This window comes from Phyllobates terribilis, unplaced genomic scaffold (assembly GCF_046119375.1).
Source record: "Phyllobates terribilis strain yellow unplaced genomic scaffold, ASM4611937v1 Scaffold_1__5_contigs__length_1240528914, whole genome shotgun sequence".
Classification (NCBI taxonomy): Eukaryota; Metazoa; Chordata; class Amphibia; order Anura; family Dendrobatidae; genus Phyllobates; species Phyllobates terribilis.
The window spans coordinates 375474777-375492009 of record NW_027362761.1 but is presented as its reverse complement, the minus strand read 5'-3'; the positions used below and the strand labels follow the sequence as shown (position 1 = coordinate 375492009).

At 45.5% G+C, this 17233-nt stretch overlaps 1 protein-coding gene and 1 long non-coding RNA gene across 2 annotated transcripts in view; one reads left to right on the top strand and one right to left on the bottom strand.

Moving 5' to 3' along the window:
• The window catches only part of RFC5 (replication factor C subunit 5), a 43362-nt gene extending 26353 nt beyond the window's left edge, over positions 1 to 17009 (bottom strand). Inside the window, exons 1-4 of the mRNA XM_073676381.1 lie at positions 16818 to 17009; positions 14565 to 14629; positions 3485 to 3621; positions 2958 to 3037 (exon numbers count right to left, since the gene is read on the bottom strand). Of these exons, the coding sequence (XP_073532482.1) occupies positions 2958 to 3037; positions 3485 to 3621; positions 14565 to 14629; positions 16818 to 16867 (332 nt within the window). The 5' untranslated portion in view covers positions 16868 to 17009. The remainder of the gene's footprint in view (positions 1 to 2957; positions 3038 to 3484; positions 3622 to 14564; positions 14630 to 16817) is intronic.
• The window catches only part of LOC141263542 (uncharacterized), a 115529-nt gene that overhangs the window by 20861 nt on the left and 77435 nt on the right, over positions 1 to 17233 (top strand). The window lies entirely within an intron of this gene.

Here is a 17233-nt window from a genome sequence, read left to right as displayed (position 1 = left end):
TTAAATCTGCGGCATGTCAATTCTTTCAGGGTTTTTGCTGCAGATTTCACTCATACTAATGAGTGGGGAAAAATATGCCCCAAAAAAACATGTAAAAAAACACAGATGCATTTATTTTACACAGCGTTTTTCCTGCGAAGAGATGCAGCAATTCCTGCACCAAGTACAGCAATGAATGCTTTTTGGAGCTAAATAAAGATATTTTAAAAAAGAAACGTGGGACATCGCTTTAACCCTTGGATTACCGCCGGACCTGGTGTGAGTATATTGGTTAATTTAAATGATTAAAGAATGTTTGTTTTATTTCAAATAAAGTCTTTTATTCTCAGTGTGTGTTTAACTCTTTACTTAGTAATGAGGGTGTCTTAAAATTGTCTGGCTGACACCTCCCTTCATTACTAAAGGTAGGGTTAGGTGTCAGCAACACCTAGTCCCATTACTCCTAATGCCGCACTTGTGTTGTCAGTACATGCGGAAATGCTGGGGGTTTGACACTGCGTATTTATGCAGCGTCAAACCCGCAGCGGCCAGATGTTACAGCATAGTGGGTGGGATTTCTAGAAATCCCATGTCCACTATGTGTGCATCTGAGGCCGGGGATCACCCACGGACACTGACATGTGGCGCGTCTTTCAGGACCGCAGTGCGTCAATTTCTCTTGCGGAGTCGCTAGTCTCCGCAACAGAAATTTGACCACTAGAATGTATTGAATGTGGTAAATCCGCATGGTTCAGTGAGCACATGCGGATATACCCATGTTCAATAGAACGCATCGTTTTGGACGCAGTAAAACTGCTATATCCGGATCGTGAGCACATACCCTTAAATTAAAAAAATGGCGTGGGCTCAAGAGCAATTTTTTTAACCAGAGGGAAAGCCAAACAACTGGGGGCTGATATTACTAGCCGGGGAAGGGGCCATTAGCCAAAAATGTTCCCTGGCAATTAATAACAGCCCACAGCTGTTTGCTTAGCCTTTACTGGCTAGATTACAGGGGGACCCCAGAAAAAAATTGACGTAGGGTCAACCTATAAAATATAACCAGCAAAGGCAAGGTAGACAGCTGCGGGCTGATATTAATAGCCAGGGAAGGGGCCATGGATCTTGGCCCCCTCCAAGGTTAACAATATCAGCTCTCAGCGGCCTCAGAAATGGCACATCCATAAGATGCGCCAAATCTGACGCTTAGCCTCTGCTCTTCCCACTTACTCTGGTGCAGTGGCAAGTGGGGTAATAGGGTTGGGGTTCATATCAACCTTGTATCGGAAGCTTACATGAAGCCCAGGTTAATAATGGAGGGCGACTATAAGACTCCCCCATTATTAACCCCGTAGCAAAGTTTTTGCTAAATAAAGACACGTTCAGAATAAAGTCTTTTATTTTAAATAGAGTTACACTTTAATCATTTATTTAAAAATAAAAACCACTGTTATACTCACCTAACGCCCATTCCACTGCAGCCATTATCACCTGTAAAAAAAATAAAAAACCATATCACTCACCTGGCCGCCGTGATGACATAAAATCCAGTGTCCCACGACGATCTGGGTCACTTCTAGAGCAGTCACATCAGCAATCACTGGTGTGACTGATCTAGAGAACAGCACTGTATACACTGACAGGAGTGTGATCACTCCTGTCAGTGTATAGCGCTGAGCTGCCTGGGAGTAAGGTTACACGAGTTCATCAGCTGACGAGCTCCGATGAACTCACTTACTGCACCAGTGTTGCACAGATGCCGTAAATGAAGTCATCGGAGCCCTCAGCTGATTGAACTCCAGTGACTTCCGTCCTGGCAGCACAGCGCTATACACGCTCACGTCAGTTTATAGAGTGCTGTCGGGTGATCGGATCGCCGTGGGACACTCGGGGTACGGCAGTAGGAGAGTATAAGGTGTTTTTTATTTTAATAGCAATTTATTTTAATACGCTGCGCGCAGACGCCAGCTGAGAAGACTACTTCTCCCCTCAGATGCGGATGCTCCCACTGTTATCGGCCGGAGGCTGATGTGAGGAGTAGTCTCCCGCGGGCAATTTTTTGTGTGTTTTTGTCACACTTTTGAATCATTGACTTTGAATTGAGTTAGTCAAATCCGCAAATATTTTTATACCTGCGTTTTTGCTGCGGATTTGACTGACTCAATTGAAGTCAATGGGTGAAAGCTGAAGCAAAAACGCACAAAGAATTGACATGCTGCAGATTTAAACGCAATGACAATCCTGACAGGAAAATTCCTAATCATATGCACAGCACTTCAGGATTGTCATTGCAGTAGCTGGCACAAGGATTCCCTAGCGTTTTTTGGCCCATTTCCATGAGGAAAACACGCATCGAAAACGCACCACAAATGCACAGTGTGCACATAGGCCAACAGTGTGTACACTACACAGTGCTAGACGAAATTCTCCCCAGGGCTGGCAAAGCTTTTTAACAACTAAACATGGTGCTACTCACAAAAGTGGCACTGTATCCTCTGCAGTTAGATCATGAATGCAGAAATATTGCCATACTAAATACATTACATACAAGCCGTGATCTTTTTATGGGTTTATATCAAGTAGTTTGATCTTTCTGCAAAGCACATTAAAGTGTACCACCTATGAAAAAAGTTACATAGAGTCTCATGGCCTAGTAAAGCTTGCGCCATTTCCATTGAGGGTTCATCTGTATATGTGCTCCAGACGTCAACCGTGTTCTGTTGCAAAGAAAAAAAGTAGCTGACAATAACTATGCAGGTAGACCACTCTAGCTCACAAGGGGCAGCTTTTTTGTGGCCCGGTCTCGCAAAAGGGTGGGCACTCCTGGAAGATCAACCGTCAATTACAGCAAGTGCCTGGCCCAAGTATGAGACAAGAGTTAAAAAATAAAGAGGCGGAAAGGGAGTTGTCAGTTTACTAGGCACATCAGTAAGGGGGAGGGGGGAGCCAGGGATGTAACCAATTGAAAATCCTCTTACTTAAATATTGTTCTTGTGCTGGCAAAACTCAATATTGGGCCTCTGACAATATCTATACCACGATCATCAGATGCATTAAGCTGGTAATGAAAAAAAAATGCAAAGTTAAATAAAGTACACAAGGAAACTTTCAGAATGAAACAAAAGAGGAAGATATTTAGCAATACCGGTGCACCAAACAAAGCTCAGCATCTTCACGTCCAGTACAGCAAGAGACAAGTTCTGTAACCTTAAACAATTTATTTGAAAAGTTTGGAAAATCCATGCTGCTCACCAATCATAATTCACTTCTACATAATATAATATTGTGTATTCAGACAAAGGGGTCATTGTAATTTACCATAGTTATGTTATTAGCTTTCCTTTATCTACATTCCTACAGTAGCAAACTTTTCTTTTAATTCATCTGCATAATAGTACAATGATGCGCCATCAGCACTAGACAGAGGGACACGTTGGTTGCGCATTTCTAGGGAAAGAGGCGCTGTAAGCCTGATCCTCTCTAGAGTTCAATGATATATTCTTACCTCTAACACCATAGAGTTGAACTCTTTATCTTTATAAAGCTGCTTTGCACAAGCTAGTATTGTGGAAGTTTTGCCAGTTCCAGGAGGTCCATAGAATAAAAGGTGAGGCAGCTTGTCTTCACTTATAAACCTTTGAACTAAAGGTGGATATAAAAAAAATATACTCAGCAGATGTTGCTTATCAAGTACAGTAAGCACAAACTCAGCGAAAAGGACAAATTCCAAAAATATCACAGAAAAAAGGCAGCTCCATTTACCAACACCAGGTCACAATACTACTACACTATAGCAGGAGTCACAAAAACGCAGTTCCTAGATTGCTGCTGGTAGGTGAAAATGGGGAGGAAGATTATTATTATTTTTTTTTTTTAACTGCTTCCTGACGTCCGCCGTATAAATACGTCACAACGGAAGGGGACTTCTTACAATCTACCTTATATGTAGGGAGCGACGATAGTACTGGCTCACAATCAGAGCTGGCACCATCATCAGTGGGTGTCATAGCTGATACCCTACACAATGGCCATGATCGGTATTCACACTAACCCCTTAGATACTTTCATCAATAGCGACAGCAGTATTTCGATTGTTAATTTAGGGAAGGGTCACTCCCTTTAAGCCTATCGGCACTCCGCGGTTGCCAGGTGCCGATAGGAAAAAACATTTAAGCCTGTCTAAATCCTCCCCAGTGCACGCACTGTTCAATGCGAGAATTTGCCAGTTTCTGAGCCGGGACCGCAGGGTATGTATGCGTTATACATACTCCCGGCCAGAGCCTCACTCTATATAGTTGTATGGAGCGAGGCCTCGCCCCGACAAGGGATGCGGCCGTCACCGACTAGAGGGCGCAGCCTCACTCTATACAAGTGTATGGAAGCGAGGCCGCACTCACTGGACAGGCTCTGTCCAGGAGTAGGTATAACGCATAAATACCCTCTGGTCCCAGCTCAGAAACCGGCGAATCCTCGCAGTGCACAGTGCCTGCGCTGGGGAGATTCACAAGTCTGTAGTCACACAGAGTGACGGCAGACATCGATTTGGACCGGACAACCGTTTCAAAGAGAGCCCGGCACCCCCTCAAATAACCATCTAGTGACGGCCTTCAGGTCAGGTAGCTACAGGTTTGCAATAAGCAAAGTGTAAAAGTGAAGTGTCAGTTTGTAACATAGATCATTAGATCAGCGCTCAGGTAAATAAAAGTTAAAACCTTATATAGAGACTAACTAGAAAAAAAGTGAAATAAAAAAAATGTAATAAAAAACAACGGAAAAACATTTGACAATAAAGCCTTTTACGTAAAAACAAAAGAAAACGTTTGGCATCGATGCATCTGGAATCACCCAAGCTATAAAATTGTACCATATGATAAACACAATGAAAAAAAAAAAAACCATGCAAAAAATGTAGCTTTTTTTATTACACAAGCAAAAATGTAAAAAAGTGAGCCAAAAACAGGTACCACTGAAAGCATATTATTCCTCCAATTTCATTAAACTTGAACTGTTATTGCGGCTGTCAACCCGGAACTTAACCGTCAACTGGTGAGGTGGGGTTTTTGTCACGCGACTGGTGAGGTGGGGTTTCCTATACCCCAGTGTTTAGAAATCTCTTATTTTAACAGAAAATGCAAAGATCACGTTAGTTTTAATCGTTTTCTTATTGGCGATTGATTACACACGAGTATAAATTTTTGACACCCACAAATGGATGGAAGCTAGTGCGACACGTATCCTCATACCAGCATTTTTCAATGAATGGCAGCCTAACAAAAATTCCCTGCGGTGTGGCAAACCCCACCTAACCAGTTGAGGGTTAAGCGATCAAAACTTCTAAGATGCCTCCTGATGGCTGAAATAAAAGAAAGGAGCCATCAATTTAAGACCTTGCCCATTTGCCTCAGAGGCAGTATGGACTCACTGAAAGTATACTAGTTCATATAATGCATTTTTAAGAAATATCACAGTGAAAGAAGCACCGCGCTCAACTAAGCACTTCCGTGCTTTTGCTTTACATATCGGTGGGGGTAAAAGGACAAACTTAGACCAGACTTTAACCCCTTTAAAGCCCAAGACGTATTAATACGTGTCTGCGCCTTGGGCTTTAAGAGCCTGACGCGTATTAACACGTCTTTGCGATCGTGCGCACATAGGCTGTGGGGGCGCGATCACCGCCGGGTGTCAGCTGACTGTCACAGCTGACACCCGGTGCTATGTGCTGGGAGCTATCCCACACCGCTCCTGGCAGTTTAACCCCCGCAATGCTGCGATCTAAGTCGATTGCAGCATTGCGGTGGCAAGGAGAGGTGATCGGGATACTCACCTCTCCTGCCGACCTCCAGCGCTGTCTGCCGCGGCCCCCTGATGTCGCTATCGCGACGGCCCAATGTGTCAGAAAGTAAAAATAAATAAAATATATATATTTTTTATTACAAATATAAAAAAAAAAAATCCACCAAAAATAAAAATATTATGTACTCATCAATAAATATTATGAAAACAAACACAAAAGTACACATTTGGTATCGCTGCGTCCAGAACGACCTGACCTATAAAACTGTCCCACTAGTTAACCCCTTTAGTGAACACAGTAAAAAAAAAAAAAAAAAAAAAACGAAGCAAAAAACAATGCTTTATCAAACCGCCTAACAAAAAATGGAATAACACGCGATCAGAAAGACGAATATAAATAAAAATGGTACCACTGAAAACGTCATCTTGTCCCGCAAAAAACAAGCCGACATACAGCTCCATCAGCCAAAAAATGAAAAAGTTATAGCTCTCAGAATAAAGCGATGCAAAAAAATATTTTTTTCCTATAAAATAGCTTTTATTGTGTAAAAGCGCCAAAACATAGAAAAACGATATAAATGTGGTACCGCTGTAAACGTACTGACCCGAAGAATAAAGCTACCTTATAAACTTTACCACACGCGGAACAGCATAAAAAATTTTATTAAAAAAAAAAATTCCTGAATTGTTGGTTTTTGTTTATGCTGCCTCCCAAAAATCGAAATAGAAAGCGATCAAAAAAAATGTCACGTGCCTGAAAATGGCACCAATAAAAACGTCAACTCATCCCGCAAAAAGCAAGCCGTCACATGACTGTCAGCCAAAATATGGAAAAATTATAGGTCTCAAAATAAGGCAATGCAAAAACTAGATTTTACAAAAAAAATGCGTCTTTTAGTGTGTGACAGCTGTCAATCATAAAAACCCGATATGATTCTGGTATCGCTGTAATCGCACCGACCCGAAGAATAAAGTCGTCTAATCACTTATACTGCACTAGGAACAGCGTAAAAAATAAACTCTCGGGTTAGGATTTTTTCAAAAGTAAAAAAAAAAAAAAAAAAAGGATGACGATATGGCGACTAGTGTTGAGCACAAGTGCTCGCTACTTGAGTTTGCATCGGGTGCTCGGGTATGCACTGAGTGAGTATTGCGGGTGCTCGAGTGACATGCTCGAGTCTCCGCCCCATATGCTTCGATGCCAAAAAAAACTCACGGGGATTGCCTGCCATACACGAGCGATCCCCGCATGTTTTTTTTGGGTGTCTAATAACTGTGAAACATGCGGGCGGGGGCTCGAGCACCCAAGATACATGGTGCATACCTGAGTATCCGATGCAAACTCAAGTAGTGAGCACTTGCGCTCAAGATTAAATGACAACGTATTCAATATGATGACCTAACGTTATCAAATTCTGTGTCGTACCTATGGGTTCAAAATGTTCACTATACCCCTTGATAAAATCCTTGAGGGGTGTAGTTTCCAAAATGGGGTCACTTGTGGGGGGTTTCCACTATTTAGGCACATCAGGGGCTCTGCAAACGAGACATGGCGTCCGCTCTCGATTCCAGCCAATTTTGCGTTCAAAAAGTCACACAGTGCTCCTTCCCTTCTTAACTCTGCCGTGCGCCCAAACACTGTATTTTCCCTACATATGGGGTATTGGCGTACTCAGGAGAAATTGCACAACAGTTTTTGGGGTCCATTTTCTCCTCTTACCCTTGTGAAAATAAAAAAATTGGGGCTAAAACATAATTTTTGTGGAAAAACACGTATATTACTTACTGGTAATGTGTTTTTTCGGAACCCATGACGGCACAACGAGAGAGGGGATCCGCCCTTCAAGGACAGGAAACCTTCAGGATAAAAAGGGCGGCGCCTCTCCCCGCTTCAGTGGATTACAGAGCATGAGAGGACTCTCCGGTTAGAGCACATAATTTTAATAACTATAACGGATTTCACCCATGTGAACACTCAACACCCACCCACCGGAAGGTGTACACCACAGTGACAGGGAGGGAATATAAAGGTGCCGTCATGGGTTCCGAAAAAACACATTACCGGTAAGTAATATACGTGTTTTTCTGTCACCCATGACGGCACAACGAGAGAATTACAGAGAACTAAGTGTGTGAGGTAGGGACCACAGCCTGCAGAACCCTTCTCCCAAACGTGAGATCAGAGGAGGCAGAAAGGTCAAGTCTATAGTGGTTATAGAAAGTGGACGGAGATGACCATGTGGCCGCCTTACATATTTGCTCAATGGGCACGTCTGCCCTTTCTACCCAGGAAGCAGCCATGCCCCGAGTAGAGTGGGCTTTCAAATTGTCAGGGGGATCTCTGCCTGACCCCGTGTAGGCCCTCGCAATGGCTTCCCGGATCCACTTTGACAGAGTGCCTTTTGAGACCCTCAATCCCTTTCGGGAGCCCTGGAAGGAGATAAAGAGAGACCTATCCTTCCTCCATGAGCTTGTGGATGCTAAATAATGTATAAGGCATCTCCTGACACCCAAGGTATGAAACCTTTCCTCCTTGCTATTTTTGGGTTCAGGAGAGAAGGATGGTAGGGCTATCTCCTGAGACATATAAAACCTAGAAACCACTTAAGGTAGGAAAGCAGGATCTGGTCTCAAAACTACCCTATCGTCTAGTACTAGGGTAAAAGGTGGATCTGCCGATAAAGCCTGTAACTCACTAACCCTCCGTGCTGATGTTAAGGCCACCAGAAGTATTGTTTTTAGGGTAAGTAGTTTTATGGACCCTGAGCTAAGGGGCTCAAAGGGAGAACCTGTTAATGCGTTTAGCACCAAGTTTAAATCCCAAGAAGGGACCCTTACTGTAGGGACTGGATTGGCTCTACTACATGCCCTCACGAACCTGGAAACCCACTCGTTACCGGCCAGATTATAACTGTATAAGGCTCCCAAGGCAGAGATTTGGACCTTTAAAGTGCTCACTGCTAGACCCTTTTCTAGCCCCTTTTGAAGAAATTCTAAAATGGCTGTAATGGGAACCCCCCCCCCCCAGGGAAACTCCCTGAGATGACAACAAAAACTTCTTCCAGACTCTACTGTAGATCTTAGTAGGGATTGGCTTCCTACTCTTTAGAAGAGTAGTGACTAGATTTGATGAGAAACCCCGACCCTCTAGCAACGACCTCTCAAGTTCCAGGCCGCCAAGTGCAATCCTTTCACCTGATGGAATATAGGCCCTTGAGCAAGAAGGTCGGGAATCTCTGGAAGAATCCAGGGGTTCGTGATGGACATGCTTCTCAGCCAGAAAAAACACGGCCTCTTGGGCCAGAAGGGGGCTATGAGGACCACTCGAGCCTGATCCTCCCGAATTTTCCTCAACACCGCTGGAATTAGGCACGTTGGGGGAAAGGCATAGACCAGACTGAAATCCCACCTGCACTGGAAGGCGTCTACTACTAGCGGGTTCTCTAAGGGATTTAGTGAGCAGAACTTCTTTGCCTTGCTGTTCTGACGGGATGCAAACAGGTCGACCTCTGGAGACCCCCACATGGCCACTAGCTGGCGGAAGATCGAGAGATTTAAAGCCCATTCTCCCTGCAATAATGGCCTGCGACTTAGAAAGTCTGCCTTCATGTTGTCCTCTCCTCTGATATGAAGGGCCCTTAACGAGAGAACTTTTCCCTCCACCAGCGAAAATATTCTCCCCGCAACCTGCATTAGTGACCTTGAACGGGTTCCCCCCTGGTGGTTCACATAAGCCACCGCAACCTGGTTGTCGGACAGAATCTTCACGTGATGACCTCCTAGTAGGGGCAAGAAGCTGATCAGTGCTCTCTCTACCGCCAGTAACTTCCAGAAATTGGAGGACTCCAGACTCTCCTCCTGTGACCAAGTCCCCTGTATCGGGTGGTTGTTCAAGTGCGCCCCCCACCCCCTGGGGCTGGCGTCTGTAGTAATCACCCTGGTGAATTGGGGAACCCAAGAAACGCCTGTCTGGAACGTGCTTGTCTCCAACCACCAATATAGAGACTGAATCACATTCTGGGGGAGAATTAGCCTGCTTTCTAGATGTCCCCTCAGGATCACTGTTTCTTAGTACGTCCCTTTGGAACTCTCTTGAATGATATTGGGCCCAGGGTACTGCGGGGATGCAGGAGGTGAGGGATCCCAACAGAGACATTGCCCCCCTGAGAGTCATGACTGGGTCCGCTATTGCTGCTGAAACTAGATTCTTTATTTTCTCCCTCTTTTGGTCGGGGAGGCGGCATTCTTGCGTAAGGCCTAAAAAGATCTGAGTAGTGAGAGGGATCAATCTGGATTTTTCTAGGTTTAAACACCATCCTAAGTCTTCTAAGATGGTGCATACCTGATCGACCTGACCCAGGCAGTGAGAGTATGTTTTGCCCACTATCAGGAAGTCGTCCAGATACGGAATGACCAGTCTGTCTTCCTCCCTGAGATGGGCTGTAACCTCCGCTATCAGTTTTGTGAATATGCGGGGCGCCACTGCCAGTCCGAAGGGAAGCGCTCTGTATTGGAAGTGCTTGACAATTCCCTGCATATTTACGGCTACCCTGAGGTATTTCTGAAAATTGCGATGGATCGGCACATGATAGTATGCGTCCTTTAGGTCCAATACTGCCATGTAGCAGCCGGGAAATAGAAGGGTTATAGCTGATTTTATTGTCTCCATTTTGAATGACGGAATGTTCAGGAACACATTTAGCCTTCTCAGATTGAGGATGACTCTGTATGAATTGTCCGGCTTTTTTATAAGGAATAAGGGGGAATAAAACCCCCCTCTTTCCTCTTGTGGTGACACCTCTAGCAGGACATCCTTTTGTATGAGAACTGATATTTCTTCCTCCAGTGCCCGTTGTTCTAGTAGAGAGGATCTTAGGGCAGTCAGAATAAACTTATCTGGTGGATTCCTCCGAAACTCTAGCTTTAGCCCTGATTTCACTAAATTGAGGATGCACCTGCTGGAAGAGATCTTTTCCCAGGCTGGAAGGAAGAGAGAAAGCCCCCCCCCCCCCCCACCTGGGATAGAGTGTCACTTCGGCGGCTTGCGACCATCCTGGGAGGGCCCGCCGAACAAAAATCCTTTCACTTTCCTGGAACGATCCTCCCATCTAGATTGTTCCCCGGATGCCCTCCTGCGGCCAAATTTCTTCCTCCGAAAGGACTGCTTGAAGGATGGGATGGAAGGCTTAGGGAACGCTTTCTTACTGTCACCCGCATTCTCTAGAATGGAGTCCAGAGAGGTACCAAACAGAAAATCCCCCACACATGGAAGAGAGCATAGTTTTCCTTTTGCCTGTATGTCCCCTGGGCAACACTTCAGCCAGACCGCTCTACGGCCGGCGTTAGACAGGGCCGCAGATCTTGCCGCTAGTCTGGCGGAATCTGCCGAGGCGTCTGATAAGAAGGCCGCCGCTCCCTTCAATACCGGCAGAGAGGCCAGAATGGAGTCCTGTGACTCATTGTTTTTAATCTGGTCCTCTAACCTGTCCAACCATACCATAAGGGACCTCGCTGTACAAGTTGCCGCTATGGCTGGCTTCAATGCCCCCGCCGCTTTTGAAGGAGGATGGAAGGGGGCCCTTTTTATCCGGCCTATCTCACTCTTTCCTGATAAGACCCTGCACCTTATCATTAACAGGAAAAACTCGTTGTCTCTTGCGATCCAAGGTGCCAAACATAATATCCTGCACTGACTTGTTGTCTGGTCAACCAACCCCATTGTGGACCTGACGGCTTTTACTAAGCCATCCACAATTCCAGGGGAAAACAATGACCTGGCCCTGCCCCGCTATCCGAGGAGGAAGAGTCAGTGGAGTCATCCAACATTCCCTCGTCGGACTCAGAGCCTGAAAGTGGGGGTGGAGTTTTTGCTCTATGGGCCTGGGATGGTTGGGAAAGGGATTTTAACGCACTCTCTACCTCAGACCTAACCAGAGTCCTTAAGTTTGAAGAAAAAGTTGGGGCTTCCTCCGCAATTGTCTCTTCAATACAGGGCTGGCATAATCTTTTGGGCCAATCATTCGTTAGGCCACGTTCACACAGGGCACATACTCTATGCTTGGACTTCTCTTTACACTTCTTAGGGACATCCTGACCATTACCGGAGGAAGGAGAGGGAGAGAGAGAGACTAAACAGAAAAAGTCTACATTAATACGTCGACTTTCACGTAGCTCACTCACCACCCAGTAAACAAAGACAGGGTACCGGAACGGGAGGCAGGACGGTATCTGATACTTCTCCTCTGGAGACCGTGGAATCATCAACCCTGCTTGAGCTATGCCGGCTGGATCTGGAATCCTTGGCGCTGCGTGTCCCAGAACGTCCACTGCTCCTACTCTGCGCTGGACGCTGCCCCTGGGTACGCCTCTGGAGCCAAGGCTGCTGTGGCTGCTCCATCTCCCTGGGCTGCTGCAGCTGCAGCATGGACTGCTGCTCTTGCTGCCGATACGGTGGGGAGGGCTGCTGTGAGGCCATTACTACACTGCGCCGCTGCCTGGCCGGTGATCTACCCTTAAGTACCTCCATTGTGCCAGGGAGATCACCGCCGGCGTCCCCGCAGCTTCCGGTACCGCCCCCGCACGGGGGTCAGGATGTCCCGGCGCGCGTCATCCGGTTTCGTCATCTCCCGTCGCGCCACATCCGGGACGCGGGACTGCCGACCACCATGCTGTGCAGGTGCCGCAAAACCACATGTTGGCGCCCCCCGCGGCGCTTCCAGGATTCACGGGACCGGCCGCAGCAGAGACTGTGCCCTGCCAAATCCGACCGACCCCGGCCCAGGTAAGACGATCCTGATTCCTGCTGTCATTCTTGCGCCCGACGAGAAGGAAGGTCCCCCATCAAGGACAGGAAACCACTGAAGCGGGGAGAGGCGCTGCCCTTTTTATCTTGAAGGTTTCCTGTCCTTGAAGGGCGGATCCCCTCTCTCGTTGTGCCGTCATGGGTGATAGAAAAAGTTTGATTTTTTTTATTTTCACAGCTCCATGTTATAAACTTCTGTAAAGCACTTGGGGGTTCACGGTGCTCACCACACATCTAGATAAGTTCCCTAAGGGGTCTAGCTTCCAAAATGGTGTCACTTGTGGGGGATTTCCACTGTTTAGGCACATCAGGGGCTCTCCAAACGCAACATGGCGTCCGCTAATTATTCAAGCAAATTTTACATTCAAAAAGTCAAATGGTGCTCCTTCCTTTCCGAACCCTGCCGTGCACCCAAACAGTGTTTTTTCCCCACATATGGGGTATCTGCGTGCTCAGGGGAAATTGCACAACAAATTTTGGGGTCCATTTTTTCCTGTTACCCCTGTGAAAATAAAAAAAAAAGTTAAATGTTCATTTTTTTCTTCCACACTCCAAAAATTCCTGTGAAGCACCTGAAGGGTTAATAAAGTTCTTGAATGTGGTTTTGAGCACCTTGAGGGGTGCAGTTTTTAGAATGGTGTCACTTTTGGGTATTTTCTGTCATAAAGACCCCTCAAAGTGACTTCAAATGTGATGTGGTCCCTAAAAAAAAAATGGTTTTGTAAATTTTGTTGGAAAAATTAGAAATCGCTGGTCAACTTTTAATCCTTATAGCTCCCTAATAAAAAAAAAAAATTGGTTCCAAAATTGTGCTGATGTAAAGTAGACATGTGGGAAAGGTTAGTTATTAACTTTTTTGTGTGACATATCTCTCTGATTTAAGGGCATAAAAATTCAAATTTTGAAAATTGCAAAATGTTCGCCAAATTTCCATTTTTTTCACAAATAAACGCAAGTGATATTGGAGAAATTTTACCACAATATGTCATGAAAAAAATCTCAGAATCAGGGGGATCCGTTGAAGCGTTCCAGAGTAATTACCTCATAAAGTGACAGTGGTCAGAATTTTAAAAACTGGCCTGGTCATTAATGTGCAAGCCACCTTGGGTTGTAAAGGGGTTAATAACATTTATCATAGTAGTTTATGATATTTAATAAAGTTCGAGCATCTTTAGACTGTCCAGTCTAATTATCTACCACCTATAAGTGAGCTTACTTTGTGCCACAAATTTTGGCAGAATTTTCAGTGCAGTGTTGCACACTAGGCCACAACACGTTCATCGGACAAGGCGCAAAAAGTGTTTAAAACACAAATATGCTCCAAATCATGAAAGAGTCCAGTCGCATTTAGCTTGATAAGTCTCCCATGAGGATACAATCCTAATCCATTTATTCACATCATTTTTGTAGACATTTCTGTTTGTGAAAAATAAAACCCATAGGAAAAAAAAACAATTTGCAACACACTAAGTAAGTGCAAGTATGTCTTAAGCAAAAGTAGCATGAACTCTAAAGGTGGAGGGGCCATGCATATTAGATCACTATTGGCTGACCTTTCTCAACTCCCTCATACACATGAATGCACAACTTACCCAAAAGCTCCTGTGTACTCTATAATAGCGGGTGCCAAGCACCTAAAGCAACGGCTTATCTTCATGCCAAAAAAAAAGGCTCGGTCTTTGAAATTCAACAGACCAGATCTTTCTCTCCCCCCAACATCTGAGAGAATCAGGAGGCCCCATGCAAGTGACATGGTAAGCCGTTCAGCGATTTAGACTGATTTTCTCCCTGGTGGTTGTTTTCCTTAGGAGTCTTCCCAAACGTTTTTCCTCTGGAAAAACGAAGGCAGTATTCAAATCTGTGCAATAAATCTGCAGCTATATGAACAGCAATGCAGATTTTCCATTAAAAACAGTAGGAGGTATTTTGTACACAGGAAAATTTGTGAGAAAAACTATAAACATAACCTGATCCAATACATACAACTTACTTGTGTTGAGGATATCCTGATGGGAGATCAAATCATCAAGTGTGTGGGGTCGATACTTTTCCACCCTGTGTGAGGATACATATTTTACCATGTTAGATAGATGCTGTATATGGTCAATCCACTGGGGATTATAGAATAGGAAACCATTAGGCTGAGTGCCCACTATGCGTTTTTCAAGCCGCGGAATCACCACAGCAAAAAAGCTTAAACGCTTGGTAATACGTGCCCCATGGTCCCCAATGATAAGCCGCATGTGCTCTGCACATGCTGCGGAGACCTTCCGATGACCCCCGGCCTCCACCGCGTCCGGTCTCTTGTACGGCTCGCGGTGGTGTGAAAAGACCTTCCATGATGTCATTTAGTCATGTGACAGGTCACATGACCCCTGATGTCGGCAGTGCCGTGACCTGTCACATGACTAAATAACGTCATGGCAGGTCCTTTTACACAACCGCGGACGCACCGGAGAAGGAGACCGGGGGCCATCAGAAGGCAAGTATAATCTTTATTTTTTACCATTCTTTTTTTTAACTATTACATGGTCACACTATATAAATCCATGCCGGCTGCATAGATTTATATAGTGTGATCAAGTTGTCAAGCACTTTTCCAAGTGATGCTAAAATCGCTTGGAAAAGTGCTTGATAACCCGCATGCGGAAATGCATGCAAAAACGCTTGACAAACGCTTCTACCTGGCAGGAAAGACGCATGTAAAATCCGCATGCGTTTTTCCTGCCAGGGAGAAGAGGAAAAAATATGCAGCATTTCTGCATCGTGGGCACATAGCCTTAAATTTTTTAATATGCAAGTGCATAAAATTCTTCCAAGCTGATAAAACCTAAAGGATCAGTCCTAAATAATGCATCCATGGGATAACTAAATGGGACCATGCACGGCATTTATCATATGACGCCCTGTCATCAGCTTAGGAACAGTCACTATACATACTTTGATCAATATTAAAGTTATTGCAACATTGTGTGCATCTTCAGTACATCTAGACCAGAGGTGGACAATTCATTTTCCCAAGAAGTCACATGAGAAAGTGGGACTATTGCGCAGGGCCTAGTCGTACTTGGTAAGTCAGCACTGCAGCAGGAGATGCTTAACTGGGGCACTGGAAGGCGAGCAATTGCTTAATTTGTTATTTTCATGCAACACAATCCATGGCACACAAAAAAAGTATGGGTGGAAAACCCTTTTAAAGGGCTTGTCCACTACTGGACAACTTCTTGTAAAATGCCCTCAAAAAGCCACATAAGTTTCTGGCTCCTAATGGTGGGTAAAAATAATAAAATTGGATGTTCTTTATCCTACTCAAGTCCAGTGCTGCACCAATGACATGACGACTTCGGTACACAGCGCCGCTGCTGCCAATTAATGAGCTCAGCAGCTCATGTTGTCTACATCAGCAAAACCACTGAGGTCAGTGATTGGCAGCAGAGAGAATATGTGCTGTAGTCATGATGTCCCCACAGCGGGCAGTATATAGAGATGTAGCAACGGTGGAGAGGCAGTGCTAGAATGAAGGAGGGGGGAGTAAAATCTGATAGCCCAGTGCAGACCATTGGAGGCCAGAGAGCTATAACTGGAAAGCATCATTAAATAAAAACCCTACACTTGCCTCATAATGTAGAGGTCTGGAGGCATTTAAGGATGGATTTACTCAGTATGACTATGCAACTTCTAAAAGATATTTGGGCCTCATGCACATGTGGATTCGTGCATATTAAGCAAGTCTTCTATTCATTCCTCAAGTGCATGAAGCCCAAATATCTTTCCACCAGGTCTCAAGGGGGATTCTGGAAAAGCATGAGGGCTCCTTCACACCTCAGCAACAAAATGGTCCCAGCTTCATCTGTGTTGTTCATCAGACTATCAATTTTTACTGTCAGCGTTTCACTAGGAATGAAATAACCTCAGGGGCCAATTAATGACAGAAAAAAAACCATATTAAAACCACTTTTATAGAAAAAAAACTACAACTGAACCCAGCAACCAAGTGTTATAACCAAAAGCACAACTGACTGGTCTGAAGGGGTCACACAGGAGGATACCCATGGCTGCCCACCTCCCCCGGCACTACCACCAGGACAAGGCCTGAGCAGGGAACACCCGCTCCATGGACAGGAATGAGACACAGCCGCCGACATACAGCGGTATGTGACACGTGACCCTGCCCCCAGCACCGGTTGCGGTACGTTATCCCAGCATACACAGCAGTGTTGTCCGGTAACACCACACTCCATACCATGGCAGGTTTCTGCTCTGTCCGGGCTGACTTTTGCCGTCGGATACCATGTTATCTGTACAGCAGCGAGCTGACCCCGGAATCACCGAGGAACTGGCAGTATACACGACGCAGGCTGCGGGGATTGAGTGGCGCGCTTAATTCAGGGGCGTGGCCTAGATTTCGCGGCTGACTCATCTCGCGAGACTTCCGGTGTGTGAGAGGCGGTGACTACGCGGTGTTCTTACCTGACATGAGTGCTGCTGGCGCCCGTTGCTCGGTGACTGCTGTGAGGGAGGCGGCGGAGGAAGTAGTGTGACTGCGCAGTAGTCGACTCGCCGTGTATTGCCAGGGCAGTGATAGGGGGAGCGCTCCCGGCTTCACGTCTGTGGCCTCCCCGCAGCAGCTGCACCATCGTTCACTCAGATTGTTCAAAT